We start from the raw sequence: 22,951 nt of genomic DNA on the forward strand, positions 1-22,951 counted from the left end.
TGACCCGGAATCGCAACGCGGTTGAAATTAACTTTTATTTTTAAATACCAAAGGTCTTCGGCTGCCCAATAATTACAGCCACCAGGTTTGTAAATTTAAAAACAATTTAGCAGTACCTATAAATAAATAGGCAAATAATACAACTATTATCTAATCTTTGACCCCCTTCTCTTTTAACTCACCCCACCCTCTACATACACACACACACACACACAAAAGAGGGATGTAAAATAATGGTGAAAGTAAAAGGAGAAGAATCTTTGCTTCATATGGACATCTTCCAGTTAGTTCCTTCTTCAGTCGAGGCTTTCAGATGGATGTTATCTTTCTTTCAGCATACAATGGTTTTAACTGTAGACTCACAGAAAGAGTAGGCAGCCAGCATTCGAGCGAGAGTGCGCTGCGTCTTTCAGGGTCTAAAACCTTCTGTCTTCAGACAGTAGGCAGCAGAGCAGTGAGAAACCTCGAGGGTCCAGTGGTTTCTCCCGAGTTCTCTTCGAAAAATCCCACCGGACAGGAACCAATCGCTGTTGTTACCGGGCACCCAAACTACAGAGCTTTAAACATGGTGTACTTTTTTGACACTTCCTCTGCTTGACTTAAGGGTATGTCTCCAGTAACATGCATGGACAAAAAACATTAAAGACAAAATAAAAGAAATAGTGAGTAAAGGAATCAACAGGAAGGGCCCTTCCTTTAGTACTCTGTGCCCATTTATAAATCCCTAGATTCTGTGTATTTTATTGTACACTGTACACCAAAATTCAGGTCATTAGTATATATCAGACCCAACACTGATCCCTGGAGAATACCACTCCAGTCAGAAATACAACCATTCACCACTCCTCTCCGTTCCCTGTGGCACAGCCAGTTTCACATCCATGTTGATATTGCCTGTCTTCCTCCATGAGAGCTCTAACTTTGCTCACAAATTTGTTGTGCAGCACTTCAAACAGCTTTTTGCACTCCATGTACACCACATCAACTGCATTACCCTCATCTATCCCCTCAACCTCTAAAGAACCCAATCTATGCTGGTTTTCCTTGTTAACCCACATTTGCCCAACTGACTGTTAATTTTGTATCAAACTATCATTTTTAAAAGCTTCCCCACGACCAAGGTTATACTGACTGGTCTGTAGTCACAGTCGTTTGACTGGAACAAGGCTGCAACACTTGCAATTCTCAAGTCCTCTGGCATCACCCTGGATCTAAGCAGAATTAGAAAATTATGGCCAGCACCACTGCAATTTCCACACTCACTTCCCTCAGTATCCCTTGGATCTCATCCAGTCCTGATGACTTATTAACAGGTGACCCATCTAATTCCTCCTCCAGATCATTTTTTCTTTTTTATATAATTTTTTATTCAAAATTTCTCAATATTTTTTACAAACCACCACAAAAGAAAATATAATGCAAAGAGAACAATATGCCAACAAAAACAACAACCCTCTAACAAATTAACAAACAAAACAAGGTGGGGCATTTGCCCCTTACAAATAAAATGAAATCAACCCCCCCCCCCCCCCCGGATTGCTGCTGCTGTTGACCTCCATCTGACGTTCCACGGGAAAGTCAAGGAACGGTTGCCACCTCCTGGAGAACCCCTGCAAGGACCCTCGCAAGGCAAACTTCATCTTCTCCATCCTGAGAAACACCGCCATGTCACTGACCCAAGCCTCTACGCTGGAGGGCTTCGCGTCCCTCCACATTAACAAGAGCCTTCTCCGGGCTACCAAGGAGGCAAAGGCCAGAACTCTGGCCTCTTTCGACTCCGATACCCAAAATATCGCTATCCCCCAGCTCGGTTTTACCCGAGTGTCCAAGACCTTGGACATAGCATTTTCCATAAGTGTCCAAAACATATGGGCATGGTTCGCTGGGCTCCCTGAACATCTCACACACCTGTCCTATACCCCAAAGAACTTACTCATTCTCGACTCTGTCATATGCGCCCGGTGCACCACTTTAAAATAAATCAGGCTCAGCCTGGCGCAAGATGAGGAGGAACTGACCCTGCCCAGGGCGTCAGCCCTCATCCAGTTCCTCACCCAGCTCCTCCTCCCACTTGCCCTTCAGCTCCTCCACCGAGGCCTCCTCCGCCTCCTGCAGCTCCTGGTACATGCCCAATACATTGCCATCCCCCACCCACATGCCCGAGACCACCCTGTCCTGTATCCTCCGGGCAGGTAGCAGCGGGAATTCCCCCACCTGCTTTTTCACAAACGCCCGAATCTGCATGTACCTAAAAGTGTTCCCTGGGGGCAACCCAAATTTCTCCTCTGGCGCCCTCAGACTGGCAAAAGTCCTGTCGATAAACAAGTCCCCCATCCTTTTGATTCCCGCCCTGTGCCAGCTTAGGAACCCACCGTCTATCCTACCTGGAACAAACCTGTGGTTGTTCCGTATCGGGGTCCAGACTGAGGCACCTACCTCACCCTTATGCCGTCTCCACTGCCCCCAAATCCCCAGTGTCGCCGCCGCCACCGTTTCGGCGGAAGCGGCAATGGTGCCGTCACCAGTGCCCCCAGGCTAGTATCTGTACAGGACGCCGCTTTCAACCGTTTACACGCCGCCCCCTCTCCCTCCATTACCCATTTCCGAATCATAGACACATTCGCTGCCCAGTAATAGCTGCACAAGTTCGGCAGCGCCATCCCACCCCCCACCCCCCCCCGACTGCGCTCCAAAAACAGTCTCTTAACCAGCGGGGTCTTATTTGCCCACACAAATCCCGTAATACTATTTACCCGCTGTTATAACCTGCCTGCTTACCATTGGCTGGGGACTAATGACAATCCCACAATCCTGTGGGAGTATGAGCTTCCCCAATGAGGGGGGGCGGAGAAACCATTAGTAAACTCCAAGTATAAATAAAGCTGGCCAGTTTGGAATATATATATATGTTATTGTAAATAAATGTTATTACTTTGTATCCTTAAAACTCGTGCTGGATTCTTCGTGGCCCTCACAAAACTGGCGACGAGGGTTAAATGAATAGCTGTCTACGCTGCTGAAGCCACCTCCCTGGATTTTTGTTGGATACAGGTTGGAAGTTGTTTTCTATTATACCATGCCTCTGTACGGACGTTTGGATGTTTTTGATGCTGCGCTGGAAAGCTGGAACCAGTACACACAACGGATGCGTTACTATTTCCGGGCTAACAATATCACCGAAAACGAGCGCCAGGTGGTCATATTGCTCACCGCCTGCGGCTCGCATAAGTTTGGGGTGATTAGGAGCCTTACGTACCCAGCTGCGCCGGACACCAAAACGTTTGATGAACTTGTGAATATAGTGGGGCAACATTTTAACCCAACACCATCCACGATAGTCCAGCGTTACCGGTTTAATACCGCTGAGAGGACCCCTGGAGAATCCCTTGCCGATTTTCTATCCAGGCTACGCAGGATTGCGGAGTACTGTGACTATGGTGAGACCTTGTCAGAAATGTTACGCGACCGCTTGGTTTGCGGTATTAACAATGCAGCCACCCAGAGAAAGTTGTTAGCGGAGCCAACATTGACTTTTCAACAGGCCATTCAAATAGTATTGTCCCGAGAGAGCGCAGAACGAGGAGTGCAGGAGCTACAGGGAATGGAAGTGCATGCCTTGGGGCGCTACCCCTTCCATCCGAAAACGTCCCCCCGCACTCCTGCGGTACCTTGGGCGAGGCAACGTCCGGACCGACGCCAGTGGCCGTCGGACATTCCTCCCCGAAGGGAGCCTTCTCCAGAACCAATGGATGAGGAGCCTTGTCTGTGTCAGACTTGTAGGCGCCAACCCCGTCGCAGACGGCGGTCCTGGGGGCGCCAGAGGCGCCGTCGTTCCGACCGAAACTGGGACCAGCCAGGGGCCGTAACTGGGACCAGCCCAGGGGTCGTACCTTCCATGTGGATGAACCTGCGGCGACTACTCCGGAGGACGTGGAGACGGAGGACGACTGCCTGCAGCTGCATTGTGTGGCAGCTCCCCGTGTGGCCCCCATTAAGGTGACAGTACGGGTCAATGGCCACACGCTGGAGATGGAGTTGGACACTGGCGCAGCGGTCTCCGTGATCGCCCAGAGGACATTCGACCGCATCAAGCAGGGTATACAGACCCTTACATTAACCGACTCACAGACCAGGTTGGCCACCTACACGGGGGAACCACGGGACATTGCAGGAACTACAATGATCCCTGTTGTTTATGGACGCCAGGAGGGGCGTTTCCCACTTATCGTGGTGCACGGCCATGGGCCCAGCCTGTTGGGTCGGGACTGGTTACGCCATTTGCGGTTGCAATGGCAGCACATCCTCCAAACAGTTTCTAAAGGGTTGACTGAGGTGCTAGGACGATACCCAGATGTATTCCAGCCTGGTTTGGGGAAAATAAAAGGGTCCGTAGCCCGTATCAAAGTCGAACCAGGAGCCACGCCGCGCTATTTCCGGGCGCGCCCGGTGCCTTACGCCTTGCTCGAGAAGGTAGAAGGGGAGCTCACTCATTTGGAGAGTTTGGGTATTATCAGGCCCATCCGTTTTGCTGACTGGGCAGCACCAATTGTACCAGGAATGAAGCCAGATGCCACAGTTCGCTTGTGTGGCGACTATAAACTTAGTGAATACAGTTTCCCGACTCGACTGATATCCAATGCCTCGCATAGAGGATCTCTACACGAAGCTTGCAGGTGGACTCTCATTCACAAAATTAGATATGAGTCACGCCTACCTGCAGTTGGAGCTGGACCCTGCCTCCCGACCATATGTAACGATGAATATACATGGTTGCCCTTTGGAGTATCCTCTGCCTGCGCAATTTTTCAACGTGTTATGGAAGGCATTTTGAGAGGTTTACCACGTGTTGCTGTCTCCTTAGATTACAGGGACGTCGGAGCAGGAACATTTGGAAAATCTGGAGGCTGTCCTTAGATGCTTTTCGGAGGCTGGAGTCCGTTTACGTCGCACAAAGTGCGTATTTCAGGCAAAGGAAGTAGTCTACCTAGGTTATCGGGTGGACCGCGAAGGTTTGCACCCCGTCGCAGAGAAGGTGCGTGCAATTCAACAGGCCCCCGCCCCGGCTGACACTTCGTATCTTCGTTTCTTTTCTCGGTCTCGTAAACTATTACGGGAAGTTCCTCCCCAATCTGGCAACTATGCTGGCCCCTTTGCACCTTGTGCTAAAGAAAAATCACACCTGGGTTTGGGGTCAGCCGCAAGAAACCGCTTTCCGGCGGGTAAAGCAACAATTGTCGTCGTCTGGGTTACTAACCCACTATGATCCGGGAAAGCCTTTGCTCGTCACGTGATGCATCCCCGTATGGTATTGGGGCCGTCCTGTCCCACAAGATGGAGAACGGGGTCGAGCGACCGATAGCTTTCGCCTCCCGCACATTGACTGCAGCGGAGAAAAAGTACGCGCAGATCGAGAAGGAGGGCCTGGCAGTGGTTTTTGCGGTGAAACGCTTCCACCAGTAGGTGTATGGCCGCCATTTCACTATCGTGACTGATCATAAGCCTCTGCTGGGACTTTTTAGAGAGGATAAGTCAATACCGCTCACTGCTTCCGCACGGATCCAGCACTGGGCTTTGTTGCTTGCTGCATACGAGTATTCTCTGGAGCACAAACCAGGTACGCAGATAGCAAATGCCGACGCACTGAGCCGATTGCCTTTATCGACCAGCCCCATGTCGACCCCCACGACCGGTGAGGTGGTTGCAACCCTAGATTTTATGGACACCTTGCCTGTCACGGCATCACAGATCCGTGAGTGGACCCAGACGGAGCCAGTCCTGTCAAAGGTTCGGCACATAGTCCTGTATGGTGGACAGCATAGACAGCTCCCAGGCGAGTTGCGGGCATTTTCCTCCTAGCTGTCAGAATTCAGCTTGGAAGACGGCATCCTCTTGTGGGGGACGCGTATGATTGTCCCGGAAAAAGGCCAGGAGCTGATACTAACAGACTTGCACAATGGGCATCCAGGTGTGACCAAAATGAAAATGTTGGCCCGGAGTTATGTCTGGTGGCCAGGCCTCGACACTGACATTGAGAAGGTGGCCCAAAACTGCTCCATTTGCCAGGAGCATCAGAAGCTTCCGCCGGCCGCGCCCCTACATCACTGGGAATGGCCAGGGCGGCCTTGGGCATGCTTGCATGCAGATTTTGCAGGCCCTTTTCAAGGATCCATGTTCCTTCTATTAATTGACACCCAGTCTAAATGGCTAGAGGTGCATAAGATGCAGGGGACAACGTCCTGCGCAACAAGTGAAAAGATGCGTTTGTCGTTTAGTACGCATGGCCTTCCCGAGGTGCTGGTCACGGATAACGGCACTCCATTCACGAGTGAGGAGTTTGCGAGGTTCACGAAGATGAACAGCAGTCCTAGATTCTAACCTTTCTTTTGGATACTAAGGGAAATTTATCATAGCCAAACCATCTAACCTGCACATCTTTGGACTTTGGACTGTGGGAGGAAACCAGAGCACCTGGAGGAAACTCACGCAGACACGAGGAGAACGTGCAGAACCAATCCAGGAATCAAACCTGGGACCCTGGAGCTGTGAAGCAACTGTGCTAACCACTGTGTTGCTGTGCAGTACACTTTGTGTACATGGGGGAAAAAAAAGAAAACTCCCGTCGTTCTCGGCCACCCAAACCTCCACGGGTCCACCCCTCCCATCTGTTCCATGAACCCCTTTAGTTTCTTCGCACCCTCCCGGTCCTCGAACTTGACCGATCCAGCCTTGGATCTATAACCGTATTAAAGTCCCGCCCCCCAAAATCAGCCGATTGATTCCAGATCAGGGATCTTCTCCAATACCCGCCTCATCAACTCTACATCATCCCAGTTCAGTGTATAAATGTGTCCGTCCCGTCCCCCCAGTCCCCCCCAAGTCTGTACTTCCCACTTCAAATGCCACCCGCTTATTAATCAAAATTGCCACTCCCCTTGTTTTACCTGCCCATCCCACACCTTCCTCAGCCTAGTCTGATGCACCACTCTCGGGTGTGTCTCCTGTATCATTGCCACATCAGCCTTTAAGCTCTCCAGATGCGCGAACACACGGGCCCTCTTGACCGACCCATTCAAACCTCTCACATTCCATGTGATCAGCCTTGTCGGGGGCCACCCAGCCCCCTGCAGCCCTCCCCCCCCTCTCCCTTATCATCCATAGCCCTTCCTAGGCATTCCTTGACCAGTCCACGTCCCGCACCTCTTCGGGCCCGCCCTCGGGCACCCAGTCATCGACCCTCACCCCGTCACCTTTCATCAGTCCCTCCCCTGTCAGCAGACTTCTGTCCTCCACCCCATAACAAAATAGCATTCTCAACCCCGATCAACACACTTACCACCTGCTTATCCAGGAACCAGTGCAATCGCACCACCATCGCCCTCGGCAGCTCACTTTGCTGCAGCTTCCTCATAAGCACCCTGTGCACCCGGTCCACCTCCAAGGGCCGAGCAAATGCTCCTTCACCCAGCAGCTTCTCGAACATTCATGCCACATATGCTCCCTCACTGCCCACCGGCAGGCCCACAATCCCCAAATTCTGCCTGCGCGACCTATTCTCCAGCTCCTCCACTTTATCTTGCAGCCTGTTGACCTCTCATCAACCCAATCTCTGCAGCCAAGGCGAACTGCTCTGCATGTTCTCCCACCGTCTCCTCCACCTTCCGGATCGCCTGGCCCTGGGCCTCCAACCTCATTGCCATGCGGTGATCCCTACCTTTATAGGATCCACCAACCTGGCCAGGTCCACCAAGATCTCCTTCCTCTGCTGGGCAAACTTCTCGTGGAGAAAGGACACTAACTGCTCTGTCGACCACTGGGCAGTCAGGCTCGGACCCTGACACTCCGCCATCTTCCCCAGTGTCGCAGGCTCCACACCAGCTTTCAACAGTTGCTCCCTCCTTTTTCGACCACATCTGGTCCACAAATCCATAAACCGGTGGGATACTCTCTTCTTCCACCTCTCCTGCACCTTATACCATCACTCAGCTCCACCGTTAGCCGGGGAAAAGATCTAAAAATTCCACCACGAGCAGGAGCTACTCACTCCATGGTCGCCACCTGAAGTCCCAAATAAAAACACTTAAGAACCTTGTTGGACTCCCCTCACTTTATCGATGTTCCCTTCCACAAAGCCATGGTGACTCTACCCGTTTACCTTGAACTTATCCAAGTGCCAGGGACCCGGGTTAGATTCCCATCTTCGGTCACTGTCTACAAGTTCTCCCTGTGACTGCCTGGGTTTCCTCTGTGCGCTCCGATTTCCTCCCACAAGTCCCAAAGATGTGCTTGGTCGGTGAATTACACATTCTGAATTCTCCCTCAATGTACCCAAACAGGCACTGGAGTGAGGCGACTAGGGGATTTTCACAGTAACTTCATTGCAGTGTTAATGTCAGCCTACTTGTGACACTAATAAAGAATATTATTATTAGTTGCCTGCTTTCTGTCTCCCTCCCTTTTCGAATAAAGAAGTTACATTTGCTATCTTCCAATCTACTGGGACCTTTCCGGAATCAAAGGAGTTTCAGAAAATTAAAGCCAATGCCTCAACTATCTCACTTGCCATTTCTTTGAAAACCATAGGATGAAGTTCATCAGAACCCAGGCACTTGTCAGCCCGCAGCTCCAACAATTTACTTAGTACCACTTTTCTGGTGATTGTAATTTTCCAACGTTTCTCCTTCCATTCCATTTCCTGATTTATAGCTGCTTCAGGGATGTTACCTGTATCCTTGATAGTGAAAATGGATGCAAAATATCTGTTCAATTCAAGTGCCATTTCCTTGTTTTCCATTATCAATTCTCCAGACTCACATTCTAGAGGACCACATTCTCCAGACTCACATTCTAGCTTCTCGTCTCAACATAGAACATAGAAAATACAGCACAGAACAGGCCCTTCGGCCCACGATGTTGTGCCGAACCTTTGCCCTAGATAAAGAACAAATTAATCTACACCCCATCATTCTACGGTAATCCATGTACCTATCCAATAGCCGCTTGAAGGTCCGTAATGTTTCTGACTCAATTACTTCCACGGGCAGTGTATTCTATGCCCCCCACTACTCTCTGGGTAAAGAACCTACCTCTGACATCCCGTCTTAGGTTGACGCTATCTTTAACCTTTCTAGTCAACCGTGGATAGTGTGTCTGTCCCTTGGACTTTTTCTTACTCAGCGGAATGTATCTATTCTGTGCATTTTGAAATATCTACTCAAACGTTTGCCACTATTGACCGATCCCTCGACCTAATTTGCCAATTCAATTTAGCCAGCTCTGCTTTCACGCCCTCATAATTGCCCTTATTTAAGTTTTAAAACAGTGTCGGACCCACTCCTCTCTCCCTCAAACTGAGTGTAAATTTCAATCATATTATGGTTGCTGCTACCTAGGGGTGCGTTCACTAGAAGATCATTAATTATAATCACCTTATTGCACGATACCAAGTTAAGTATAGCCTGCTCTCTGGTTGGTTCCAAAACATTCTGTTCTATAAAACTATCCTGGAAACATTCTATGAACTCATCAAAGCTACCTTCACTCCTTTGATTTTTACAGTCTATACATAGATTAAAATCTCCCACAATTATCGCTGTGCCTTTCTGACAAGTTCCCATCATTTCTTCCTTCACTGCTCCACCCTACCCTGCGGTTATTATTAGGATGCCTGTACACAACTCCTACAAGTGACTTCTTGCCTTTTACCATTTCTCATCTCCATCCAAACTGTTTCCACATGCTGGTTTCCTCTGTGCTAATACCATCATTAAATAACAGGGCCACCCATCCACCTTTCCCTTGCTTCCTGTCTTTCCTAAATGTCCTGGACCCTTTAATGTTCAGGTCCCAATCCATGCCCTCCTGCAGCCATGTCTCTGTAATGGCCGTTAAGCCGTATTTATTCATTCCGGTGTGCGTTCTCAGTTCAACTGTTTGGTTTTGAATGGTTAGTAGATTCAGATTCTTTTTTTTTTTTTTTTAATTCATTTACGGAATGTGGGCGTCACTGGTTGGCCAGAATTTATTGCCCATCCCTAAATGCTCGAGGAGACAGTGAGCTGCCTTCTTGAAGCACTGCAGTCCTTGTGGTATAGGTACACTACCCACAACGATGTGAAGGAGGGAGTTCCATGATTTTTACCCAACAACAGTGAAGTAATTTCATTATAAGTCAGGATGGTGTGTGACTTGGAGGGGAACGTCTGGTGGCGGTGTGTCTGTTCCCATGTGTCTGCTGCCCTTGTCCGTCTAGGTGGTGGTTGGAAGGTGCTGCCTAAGGAGCCTTGGTGTCTTGCAGTGTTTCTTGCAGATGGTACAGACTTCTGCCAGTTTGTAGAGGGAGTGAAATGTTTGTGGAGGCAGTGTCAATCAAGTGAGATGCTTTGTCTTGGATGGTTGGGCTTCATGTTGTTGGAGCTGCACTCATTCAGGCAAATGGAGTGTATTTCATCACACTCCTGATTTGTGCTTTGTAGATGGTGGACACGGCCTTTTGTTTTATCCTTTTAATTACTTCTAATATCATTTGTTAGATTTGTACTCTCGATCCCTTCCTATCATGGTCTGTTTTTCAATTTCCTGTAATAACTTTCTCTTTTGCCTTGTCTCCACTCTTTGATTTACCACATCTTCCCAAATTTGATCCATCGCCCCCACTAATTTTAAAACCCTCTCTACTTCACTAGTTATGCAACTTGCAAGACGACCGGTCCCAGCACTTGGCTCAGGTGATAATCCAGAGACCTTTGCGGTTCTGCTTCTTAACTTGGTGTCAAGCTCCTCATTAATTATACAAAACTCCTTCCTGGTCCAATGTCATTAGTACCTAGATGGACCATGATGACTGGGTCCTCCATCTCCCACTGCATGTTCCTCTCCAACCTTGAGCAGATGTCCCGAACCCTGGCATCAAGCAGGCAACACAGCCTTCTGGACTCACGCTCTTTGCTGCAGAGAATGGTGTCAACCCGTCTGACTATACTGCCCACTAGACCACTGAATTCTTTGTAACTTCGCCGCTTAAATGACATCCTGTACCACGGTATCATGACCAGTTTTCTCATCAACTCTCCAGCTCCACTGTCATCCAAACATGCAGAAAAAACTCAAACCTGTTGAACTTGCAAGGGCCAAGGCTGTGCGCTCTGGATCCCCTAACCTGCTTCACTTGTAGTCACACCATCCTGTCCCTGACCACTAGCCCACAGCCTTGAATGTTCCAATGTGCCAAGTGATCATCTAGGTACTTTTTAAACACATGTGAGGCAATCCACCACTACCATCCTCCCAGGCAGTACATTCCAGACCATCACCACCCTTCAGTTAAAAACGGTTTTTCTCAAATCCCCCCCCCCCACAAACCTTCTGCCCCCCACCTTGAACTTATGTGCCCACGTAACTGAACAGCTGCTCCCTATCCACCCTGTCCATGCCCCTCATAATCTTGTACACCTCGATCAGGTCACCCCTTAGTCTTCTCTGCTCCAGCAAAAACAACCCAAGCCTATCCAACCAGTCTTCATAACTTCCATGCCAAGCAACATCCTGGTGAATCGCCTCTGCACCCCCTCCAGTTCAATAACATCATTCCGACAATGTGGCGATCATAATTGCACACAGTACTCCAGCTGTGGCCTCACCAAAATTCTATACGACTCCAAAATGACTACCCTGCTTTTGTAATCCATGCCACGATTGATAAAGGCAAATGTCCTAGATGCCTTTTTCACCACCCTACTAACCTGCCCATCTGTCTTCAGAGATCTATGGATAAACACACCAAGGTCTCTTTGTTCCTCGGAATTTTCCAATATAATGCCATTCATTGAATATTTCCTTGTCACATTACTCATTTCAAAACGTATCACCTCACACTTTTCAGGGTTAAATTCCATCTGCCACTTTCCTGCCCATTTGACCATCCGATCTATGTCTTCCTATAACCCAAGACACTAAACCTCACTTTTACCAACTCAGCCAATCATCCGCAAACTTACTGATCATCTCTCTCCCCCCTCTCTCTTTCTCCGCCCCCCCCCCCCCCCCCACATAGTCATCCATGTTGTTTATATAAATGACAAACAATAGGGGACCCAGCACAGATCCCCACAGAACACTGGCTTCCAGTCACTAAAGCAGACGTCTGTCATCACCGTGTCTCCTACAGCTAAGCCAATTTTGAATCCACCTTATCAAGTTACCTTGTATCCCATGTGCATTTGCCTTCTTTAGAAGTCTCCCATGTGGGACCTTGTCAAAGGCTTTGCAGAAATCCATGTAAACTGCATCAACTGCACTACCCTCATCTGCACATCTGGTCACATGCTCAAAAACTGCAATCAAATTTGTTGGGCATGACCTCCCTCTTACAAAGCTATGCTGACTATTCTCTCCTTCAGAATTTTCACCAATAGTTTCTCTACAACTGACGTGAGACTCACTGGTCTGTAGTTTCCTGCCTTATCTCTACAACTTTTCTTAAAAGATGGGATCACATTAGCTGCCCTCCAGTCCTCTGGTACCTCCCCAGAGGCCAGAGAGGAAGTAACAATTTGGGTCAGAGCCCCTGAAATCTCCTCCCTCACTTCCCATAACATCCTGGGACATAATTCATCCGGATCTGGAGATTTGTCCACTTTTAAGTCTGCAAACACGTCCAATACCTTGTCACTCCCAACGACAATTTGCTCAAGAAACTCAGTCCCGCTCCCAGAGTTCTATATCTACCTCCTCATTCCCTTGCGTGAAGACAGATAGCCTCCTACTCTTTCTATTAATATACTTGTAGAATATCTTGGGATTTTCCCTACTTTTACCAGCCATAGCTTTCTCATATACCTTCTTTGCTTTCCTAATCGCTTTCTTAAACTCCATCCTGCACTCCATTAATGCCTCCGTTGATTCCCCCCCCGTACTTGCTAAATGCCTCTCTTTTCCTTGTACGAAGTCTTACAACACCAGGTTAAAGTCCAACAGGTTTGTTTCGACCTGTTGGACTTTAACCTGGTGTTGTAAGACTTCGTACTGTGCTCACCCCAGTCCAACGCCGGCATCTCCACATCATCTCTTTTCCTTCTCATCGTATCCCAAATGTCACTGGTCATCCATGGTTCTCTGGGCTTGTTACTCCTTCCTATTACCATAGAGGGAACATGTTGGGTCTGCACTCGCCTCATTTCCTTTTTGAATGCTCTTCTGTCGATTTCCTCACAAGTAACTCTTTCCAGTCTACCTTGGCCAGATCCTGCCTTATTTTACTAGAATCCGCTCTCCCCCAGTCCATAACCTTTATTTGCGATTTGTCCATATCTTTGTCCATAATAAACTTAAATTGCTGTGGTCGCTATCACAAAAATGCTCGCCCTCCAACTCATCAACCACCTGTCATTCTTCATTCCCCAGAATTAGGTCCAGCACTACAGTCTCTTGTTGGACCCCCTACATATTGAGCTACAAGAGTCTCCTGAACTCCACTCCATCTAAGCCGTATCACAATGTAGCCACTTGGGTTGGCCACTTCCCGACTTAAAATGGAGATCCGCAAAGAATGCAGGGAAATTAAGTCAAGCCAGGAAAAACAAGCAGGTGCAAAGTTTCATGTGTATTAGAACTTGCAGAAACCCAGACAGCACTGAAACTAACAGCCATCTGCATATTAATGAGCGATCCCCGGGAACAATTGGAAACATTTAAGGTAAACAAGGCCAAGCCAGACTCCTCGGCGCCAGCAGGAGCCAAGACAAAGGAATGGCAACGGACACTTAGGAACCACCCAGCGATCAGGGAACAGCTCCAGTATTGGAGAAATCGATCCAAGTGATCAGAATGTAGTCCAGTCACTTGGAACCAGATACGGGGTCCGCCCAAAAGGGCGTGAAGCCCCTGGGGACTATAAAATAGAGTCCCCAAGTTCAATTCATCCTTCTTGGCAGGGTCACTCAGCAGCTCGAGGCCATGGAAGAGTGCTCGCTGGGTCAGGGAGTGACGACGACGCAGTTATGTGATCCTTCACGCTTCGCGTTAGGGATCACAAGGAGGGGTTGTAGCCACCTGGGTTGGCCACTTCCCGACTTAAAATGGAGATCCGCAAAGAATGCAGGGAAATTCAGTCAAGCCAGGAAAAACAAGCAGGTGCAAAGTTTCCTGTGTATTAGAACGTGCAGAAACCCAGACAGCACTGAAACTAACAGCCATCTGCATATTAATGAGCGATCCCCGGGAACAATTGGAAACATTTAAGGTAAACAAGGCCAAGCCAGACTCCTCGGCGCCAGCAGGAGCCAAGACAAAGGAAGGCCAACGGACACTTAGGAACCACCCAGCGATCAGGGAACAGCTCCAGTATTGGAGAAATCGATCCAAGTGATCAGAACGTAGTCCAATCACTTGGAACCAGATACGGGGTCCTCCCAAAATGGCGTGAAACCCCTGGGGACTATAAAATAGAGTCCCCAAGTTCAATTCATCCTTCTTGGCAGGGTCACTCAGCAGCTCGAAACAACCCTCGACAGTGACCTGCCTAGCCGCTACATCAATCAAGTAAGTCTCCAGTCAACGCACGCTACAAGATAGGCGCTCCTAGCTACCAGTCTATACCAGCTTTAAATCCTGCAGACTCAGAATCGAACAAAAGGCCATTTGTTCCCCTGACCTGGTGGGCCAGTCCCAAAGCTAAGTATATGCCTTTTAGTGTTAGAGATAGTCTAGTAAGTAGAGTTTTATGCATGAGTAGTGATTGACTGTGTATAATAAATGTGTTTTGATTTGAATCTTACTAATTGGTGTATTGAGTTATTGATCAGCACTTGAACTTGAACCTCGTGGTGGTATCATAAAGATACCTGGCGACTCTAGAGCAAAGGTTACAGAAACGGAGCAAATTAAGTAAAGACACAACGAGCAACATTTAAGAGCCAACCAAATGTTAGCAACAACTGGGACTATCCCAACTGATGTTGCGAAAGTTGAAATCACCTAATTTAATTACCCTATTATCTTTACACACCTCAGTGAATTGCGCACACATTTGCTCCACAATTTCCCACCGACTATCTGGGAGTCTGGACTAAACACCCAGCAATTTGGCTGCCCTTTTTTTGTCCTAAACTCTACCCACAAAGCTTCATTTGATATCCCCTCCAAGATATCATCTCTCCTTACCGCAGTAACTGACTCCTCAACTAATAATGCAATGCCTCCTCCTCTTTTGCTCCCTCCTTTGTCTCGACTGAAGATTCACTATCCCGGGATGTTGAGCTGCTAATCCTGCCCCTCCCTCAACCACATCTCCGTGATGGCTACTATATCACAATTCCTACCCGTCAATCTTCGCCCTTAATTCATCCGTTTTACCAGTAATACTTCTGACATTAGAGGCCATCCAGCCTGGTGTTACTCCCTTGAAACTTACTCTCTGTATTCCCTCTGATATGATTGCTTTTCTGTGTAATGCTTAGTCCCTATTCTGCTAACAGTTTGCATCCCCTTCCCCTGCTAAATTAGTTTAAACTCCTCCTAACAGCAAGGATGTTAATCCCGCTTTGATTCAGATGTAGATCTTCCCACTTGTACAGGTCCCACCTTTCCCAGAAATGGCCCCAGTGGTCCAGGAATCTAAAACCCTCCCTCCTGCACCAACTCTTAAGCCACGCATTCATCTGTGCTTTCTCCTATTTCTGTATTCATTAGTACGTGGCACTGGGAGTAATCCAGAGATTACAACCAGAAAGGTCCTGCTTTTTAGTTTACTACCTAACTCCCTGAATTCTTGATGCAAGACCTCATCCCTCTTTCTACTGTTACGGGCCAGGGCTTTGAAACTCCAAAATATATTATGAAGTTCACCTGGCCTACAACCTTTATGTTGAATTTGGCTTGGATGAGCACAAGAGCCATCTTCCCAGTCACTTCAATCAAAACAAGCTTTATTCTGAGAATTTAGTTAATATATATATATAAAAAACACAGCAATAATTTTTATCAATTATGAAAATAAAGACACCACACAGCTACAGTAATCTATGTATAACATTTAATGAATTCCCCCTTAACTGTTCCAATCCAATAACAAAATCCAATAAACCAAAAGCACCTTTTCAAGGGCGTGGCCCAGCACACTGCATTCTCACTTGACTAAGACTGGTCTTGTTACTGAAATTCTGATCCATTTTTTGACCAGAAGATTCAACTCCTTCCAGAAAGCAATTATATATCCAAAGCCCCACCAAGGTGATTTTTACTGGAACATATATTTAAAATGAAAATAGAGAGAGACAGGCCAAAACACTTCTTTTCTGTATCTGTAGTCCACAGCAGTCAAACTGAAACTGAAACTTAAAAAAAACCTCACAGCTCATCTTCACCCACAAAATTACATCACTAAAGCCATGTGATAAGACAAAACCTTTCCTAAAGGGCCGCCCCCAGGACACTACCCATGTCATTGGCACCAATGTGTACCATGACCTCTGTCTTATCACCTTCCCCCTTCAGAACGTCCCATGCCCCTTCAGAGACATCCTTGACCCTGGCACCAGGGAGACAACAAACCATCTTGGAGTCTCTTTCACATCCACAGAAGCACCGAAATGTGCCCCAGACTATAGAGTGCCCTTTAACTATTGTTCTTCTGTGCTTTCATCCTCACTGCCGAACAACAGAGCCAGCCGTGGTGCCAGTGCTCTGGCCGTTGTTGTTTTCCCCTGATAGGCCATCTCCCCCCCCCCCCCCTCCCCAGTATCCAAAACGGTAAGAGAAGGGGACAGCCACAGGGGACTGCACTGACCGACTGCCCCCTCTAGCTGTCACCCATCTATCTGCCTGCACTTTGGGTGTAACCACATCTCAAAAACTCTTGTCTATGGCACTTTCAGCCACCTGCATGCTCCTAAGTGCATCCTTATTATTATTATTAACTGCTGCTCCAACCAATCCATGCGGTCTGTGAGGAGCTAAAAATTGGGTATACTTCGTACAGATGTAGTCGTCCGGAACGCTGGAAGTGTCACAGGTCTCCCACATCTCACAAGTGAAGCACTTTTCCCCACCAGCTGACATTTCTAGCACGAATGAATTAAATTAATAATAAAGTAAATTGGGCGGCAGGGTGGTGGTGGTTAGCACTGCTGCCTCACGGCGCCGTGGAAATAATAAATTAATTTACAGTTACTATATGGTCTCCAACACAAGATTTCTACTGTAAATATGAAATGATAAATACACATCTCCACCTTCCGGTTTAGTTACCCCTCCACTTATCATAATGGTTTAATCATTTGGACTTTTAATTTCAGATTTTCATTGAATTCAATTCATCTGCCAGTGGGATTCAAACTCCGGTCCCCTTTTATGTCTCTGGATTACAAGTCCAGTGACAATACCACTGCACCATCGCCTCCTCTTCCTGCAAGTTGCTTAACTGTCCACCACTGTTCACAACTGGATGTGCCAGGACCAAGAGCTTTGATCTGTTGGTTGTGGGGTCTCTTAGCTCCATGTAGAGCATGATGCTTCCACTATTTAGCAATCAAGTAGTTCTGGGGTACAGTTTCACCAGGTTGGCACCTCATTTTTAGGTCGACCTGGTACGGTTCTTGACCTCAGAGCCAGGTTCGCATTAGCAGAATATGAGAGCACAATTTGTGCATCAGTACAAAGGTGAAAGTATTTTGTGGAATGATACACTTGTGCAAATGCACTGATACAGTTAAGAATATCGGACTGAGTTGATATTCCCCGTGAACAACAAACCTACAGAAGAGAAACAGGACAAATCCAACCCAGCCAATTACCGCTCTATTGGTCTACTTTGTTTTATAAGCAAAATGATGGAAGGAGTCATCAATAGTGCTATCAAGCAGCACTGACTCAGCAATAACCTGCTCACAGACACTCAGTTTGGGTTCCGCCAGGGTCACTCATTACAGCCTTGGTCAAACATGGACAAAAGAGCTGAATGCAAGATGCGATGTGAGTGACTGCCCTTGACATCAAGGCAGCATTTGACAAAGTAGGGCATCAAGGAGCCCTTGCTAAACTGGAGTCAATGGGAATCAAGGGGGAAACTCTCCGCTGGTTGGAGTCACATCTGACACAAAGGAAGATGGTTGTGGTGGTTGGAGGTCAGTCATCTCAGCTCCAGGACATCATTGCAGGAGTTCCTCAGGGTAGTGTCGTAGGCCCAACCACCTTCAGCTGCTTCATCAATGATCTCCCTTCCATCACAAAGTCAGAAGTGGGGATGTGCGCAGATGACTGCACATTGTTCAGCATTATTTGCGGCTCCTCAGATAATGAAGCAGTCCATATCCAAATGCAGCAAGACCGGGACAATATCCAGGCTTGGGCTGACAAATGGCAAGTTACATTCGTGCCACACAAGTGCCAGACAATGGCCATCGCCTACAAAAGAGGATCTAAGCATCACCCCTCGATATTCAATGGCATCACCATTGCTGAACCCCCACAATCAACATCCTGGGTTTAACATTGATCAGAAACTGAACTGGAGAAGCGGTATTAATACTGTGGCGACCAGAGCAGGCCAAAGGTCAAGACTCCTACGGCAAATAGCTCAACTCTTGACCCCCCCCCCCCCCAAAAGCTTGCCCTCCATCTACAAGGCACAAGTCAGGAGTGTAATGGACACCCCCCACTTGCATGAATGCATACAGTCTAACAACACTCAAGAAGCTCGACACCATCCAGGACAATGCAGCCCACTAGATTACTATACCTTCCACAAACATTCAATCCCTTCACCACCGACGAACAGTGGCAGCCTTGTGTACCATCTACAAGATTCACTACAGGAACTACAGGTTCCTTAGACAGCACCTTCCAAACCCATGACCACTACCATCTAGAAGGACAAGAGCAGCAGATACTTGGGAACGCCACCATCTTGAGGTTCCCCTCCAAGTTACACACCGCCCCGATTTGGAAATATATCACCATTCCTTCACTGGCACTGGGTCAAAATCCTGGAACTCTCTCCCTAATAGCATTGTGGATGTGCCTACACCTCTGGGACTGCAGCGGTTCAAGAAGGCAACTCGATCTGAAGGGCAACTAGGGATGGGCAAAAACGCGAGCATAACCAGCATCCTGTCAGTGAATTTTTAAAACTTGATATAGACTTTCTGAAAAAACATTTGCTTGGATTTTGTTCAAGTATGAAGTTAATCTGCTCCTCAACAATGTTCTTTTATTTTGTTTAGTCCTGTCAGATCAAACCTGGCTCGCATTAAAGCATATCTGAAATTACTTTTCATTATTGTAAAAGCTGTGTTACAACTTACATTGCTTAACTGAGTTTTATTTGTAATTTGTAGCTTTACATGATACTGCTTTAAATTTACGAACAATAACATTAGTATAATTTACAAAAGAATCATTTAATACAGTTCAAGAATTTTAATCTGAGCCATGATAACCACATTAGTAGCATTGTGGATAGCACAATTGCTTCACAGCTCCAGGGTCCCAGGTTCGATTCCAGCTTGGGTCACTGTCTGTGCGGAGTCTGCACATCCTCCCCGTGTGTGCGTGGGTTTCCTCCGGGTGCTCCGGTTTCCTCCCACAATCCAAAGATGTGCAGGTTAGGTGGACTGGCCATGATAAATTGTCCTTAGTGTCCAAAATTGCCCTTAGTGTTGGGTGGGGTTACTGGGTTATGGGGATAGGGTGGAGGTGTTGACCTTGGGTAGGGTGCTCTTTCCAAGAGCCGGTGCAGACTCGATGGGCCGAATGGCCTCCTTCTGCACTGTAAATTCTGTGATACTATGATTAGAGTTCAAGAACACAAATTCTTATTAAAACTGCCTTCGGAAATTGATGCAATTGCACCAATGTTTTTGAATAAAACTTATAACAATACTGTTTCTACTTCAACATGTAAAATTTAAAAGCAGACAAGATTACACGTATCCATGCAGGCAATTGTGGGAAAATGCTTTAATATGATATCCCCTGGAATATTCCTCTTATCTGCATATTTATTCTAAATGGAAAGCAAATGCAACAAGAAATCTGGGATTAAGTATCTCAGGAGACTTTTTTTATATCTATTATTTTCCCCTACCTCCTGTAAACAATTGATTGTAAGTACACATGTTTGATTCTATTTAATATATTTGCTACATTTGAATAGTAACAGGAAAGAATCTACATCTGACTTCACTTTCATTCAAGTAATTATTCAAATTTAAATCCACTGTTTTAATATAGAAACTTCATTATCAACTTACTCTCATCTCCATGTATGGTGGATCTTGGTCCAACTCGATTTTATCTTGTGCTAACTTGGCCCTCTGTTCTTCAAGGAACCTCTCCAACTCATCTGCCATTGTCAGCAAAATACCTTTAAAACATTTAATTTTCGAAATTAGAATATTGGCTCTATGACTAAGCATAGTTCCGTTGAATGAGACCAATGTTTATATCCGACTTTGTATACTTCTTGCAGTCTATTTCATGAAACTAATCAATAGGTCACCAACATTACAAACAGCCTTCATCTGCCTCGAGCAGCAGATAGTGTGGGAGAATGGAGCCAGCAACAGAGCTATGCAGTTTATGATGGCCTTCATATGCCTAATTGAAGGACATTGCAGCTACTGGCTATCAGACAGGTTATTAGACAATACAGAGGGATACTATCTAGAGGAGTCATAGGGCACTGTGGAGAGCAACAAAAACATGTATACCTTTTAAAATTTGAGATTGAAACTGATCTATGACCTGACTCCATATACCCAGCATTGGCCTATATCCCTTATATCTCTGGCTAACAAAAATCTATCAATCTGTTTTAAAATTAACAAGTGATCCAACATCTTTGTGGAAGAGTCTAACACATATATATATATATATATATATATAAAAAAATAAAAGAGACCTGAACAAACCCTTGTAGGCTGCAGTGACCAAATTCAAAGGGAACTATATAACGGTCATCTACATGTTAATCCAGGCCTGATCAACCAGAGCCGATTTGTCTTGTCCATCACTTAATAGTTGGAACATTAACAATCTCAGGGACCCAGACAAAGGGATACACATCCTTTGTCAAAGTCAGAGTAGAGAGGTGGGTATCATGTGACATGCACGCCTAGCCAACCAGTAATGTAGTCTTGCAGTATTAAGAAACCTCAATCTGCCATTTTTGCCATCTACGAGCAGCAGCACAGAAAAGGGGCTCTGACCAGTTTTGAATGCCTGGCCCCATCTACACGTTTATACTGGTACTTCACTAACAAGACTGATTCACCTCAATGTATCTATCTCATTGTGGAAATCAACTCTCGTGAAAAAGTGAACTTTGCAGCATCAGCTTTCAGCCAGCCAATCTCCATGAAGGAGTTGGACTGGAGTATGGACTGTGGACTCATGTGAAATAATTATTATTTTCATAGAATTTACAGTGCAGAAGGAGGCCATTTGGCCCATCGAATCTGCACCGGCCCCTAGAACGAGCACCCTACTTAAGCCCACACATCCACCCTATCCCTGTAGCCCTGAAACCTCCCCCCCAACCTTTTTTTATTGGACACGAAAGGCAATTTAGCATGGCCAATGCACATCTTTGGACTGTGGGAGGAAACCGGAGCACAAGGAGGAAACCCATGCAGACATGGGGAGAACATCCAGACTCCACACAGACAGTGACCCAAGCTGGGGATCGAACCTGGGACCCTGGAGCTGTGAAGCAACAGTGCTATCCACTGTGCTACCATGTCGACCCAATTTTCCCTGTTGTTATGGCACAGCAGATGATAAGTGCTAGGTTTCCCAAATCCCAAAGGGGAATTTGAAGTAACTGCAACGTTTTACAATTTGTGCATTATGAAGAAGTTTTCTGAAATCAGAAATCATACCAACTGTGATGATTTTATCTTAAAATGAAACTTTTTTTTTAAATAAAGAAATAAACTATTTCAGCAGGATTCTTTAAAATAATTTGAGCAAATCAGAGAGGAATTTGGTCTTCCAAATACTGACTTTTGTTTAGATACCAACAGAAGACATTTTGTTTAAAAACATGAAAACTTAAACAAAGTAGGACGTCCATCTCCAATAGTCACACCTTGTAAACATCCAACAAGGTGTCACTAGTGTAGCCATCTGGGATGGCCACTTTCAGTATATAAAATGGACACTCGCAGAGCATACAGGGAAAAATGGACAATGCAAAGCAACAAGCAGGCACAGAGCCTGAATGTATATTTGGAAGGCAGACTGCAGACGGAACCGAAACTCTGGGTCGATTTACATATTGATGGCCCAGCTCCGAGGAACAAAGAACTAGTGCTCAGGTAGCCGATACTGTCTCAGACATTCTGGTGCCACTACCCCAGCAAGAAGACACAAACAAAGCAAGGCCAACGGCCACTTAGGACACACCCAGCCATCAAGGCACCCGCCCCTTTATTGGCTCAGATCGATGGCAGTGATCAAGAAACTGCCCAATTAGTTGAGACCAAGTTTCAGGCCCGCCCAAAAGCGCACAAAGCCCTTCCGAGTATAAGAAGGAACCCCTACCAAAGGTTCAGTCTCTTGGATTTGGCTCTCAAGTGGAGACCCTTCCACCTGCACCACCAGAAACAAGTTCCAAGTTCAACGCTCGCTATCAGATGGGCGACCTTAGCTGTACTCCTGTTACCTCTTTGAACCAAACAGCCTCAGATCCGAACAACGGCCATTGTTCCTCTGACCTAAGTGGGCACCCGAAGTATAGGTGTTGGTGATAGATATAGTTTAGCCTGCAGTGTTATTATGCATGAGTAAATCATACTGTGTGTAAATAAAGTAGTGTTGACTTTGAACTAACTAGTGTATTGGCTCTTTGATCGGTATTCGGTTGAACCTTGTGGCGGTATCGATACCACCATACCGCCATGCTCCATACCATGTAGCATCATTGAAAACAGGTGAGGTAAAAGACATTAGGGTTTAA

General features: G+C 46.7%; 1 protein-coding gene across 5 annotated transcripts in view; it reads right to left on the reverse strand.

Annotated features, from left to right (window-relative positions):
- LOC140385450 (centrosome and spindle pole-associated protein 1-like) overlaps positions 1-22,951 on the reverse strand; it is a 344,086-nt gene that overhangs the window by 316,060 nt on the left and 5,075 nt on the right. For all 5 annotated transcript variants that reach the window (XM_072467626.1, XM_072467627.1, XM_072467628.1 and 2 more), the window contains exon 2: positions 20,244-20,356. In XM_072467626.1, the coding sequence (XP_072323727.1) occupies positions 20,244-20,342 (99 nt within the window). In that variant the 5' untranslated portion in view covers positions 20,343-20,356. The remainder of the gene's footprint in view (positions 1-20,243; positions 20,357-22,951) is intronic.

This window comes from Scyliorhinus torazame, chromosome 11 (genome assembly GCF_047496885.1).
Source record: "Scyliorhinus torazame isolate Kashiwa2021f chromosome 11, sScyTor2.1, whole genome shotgun sequence".
Taxonomy (NCBI): domain Eukaryota; kingdom Metazoa; phylum Chordata; class Chondrichthyes; order Carcharhiniformes; family Scyliorhinidae; genus Scyliorhinus; species Scyliorhinus torazame.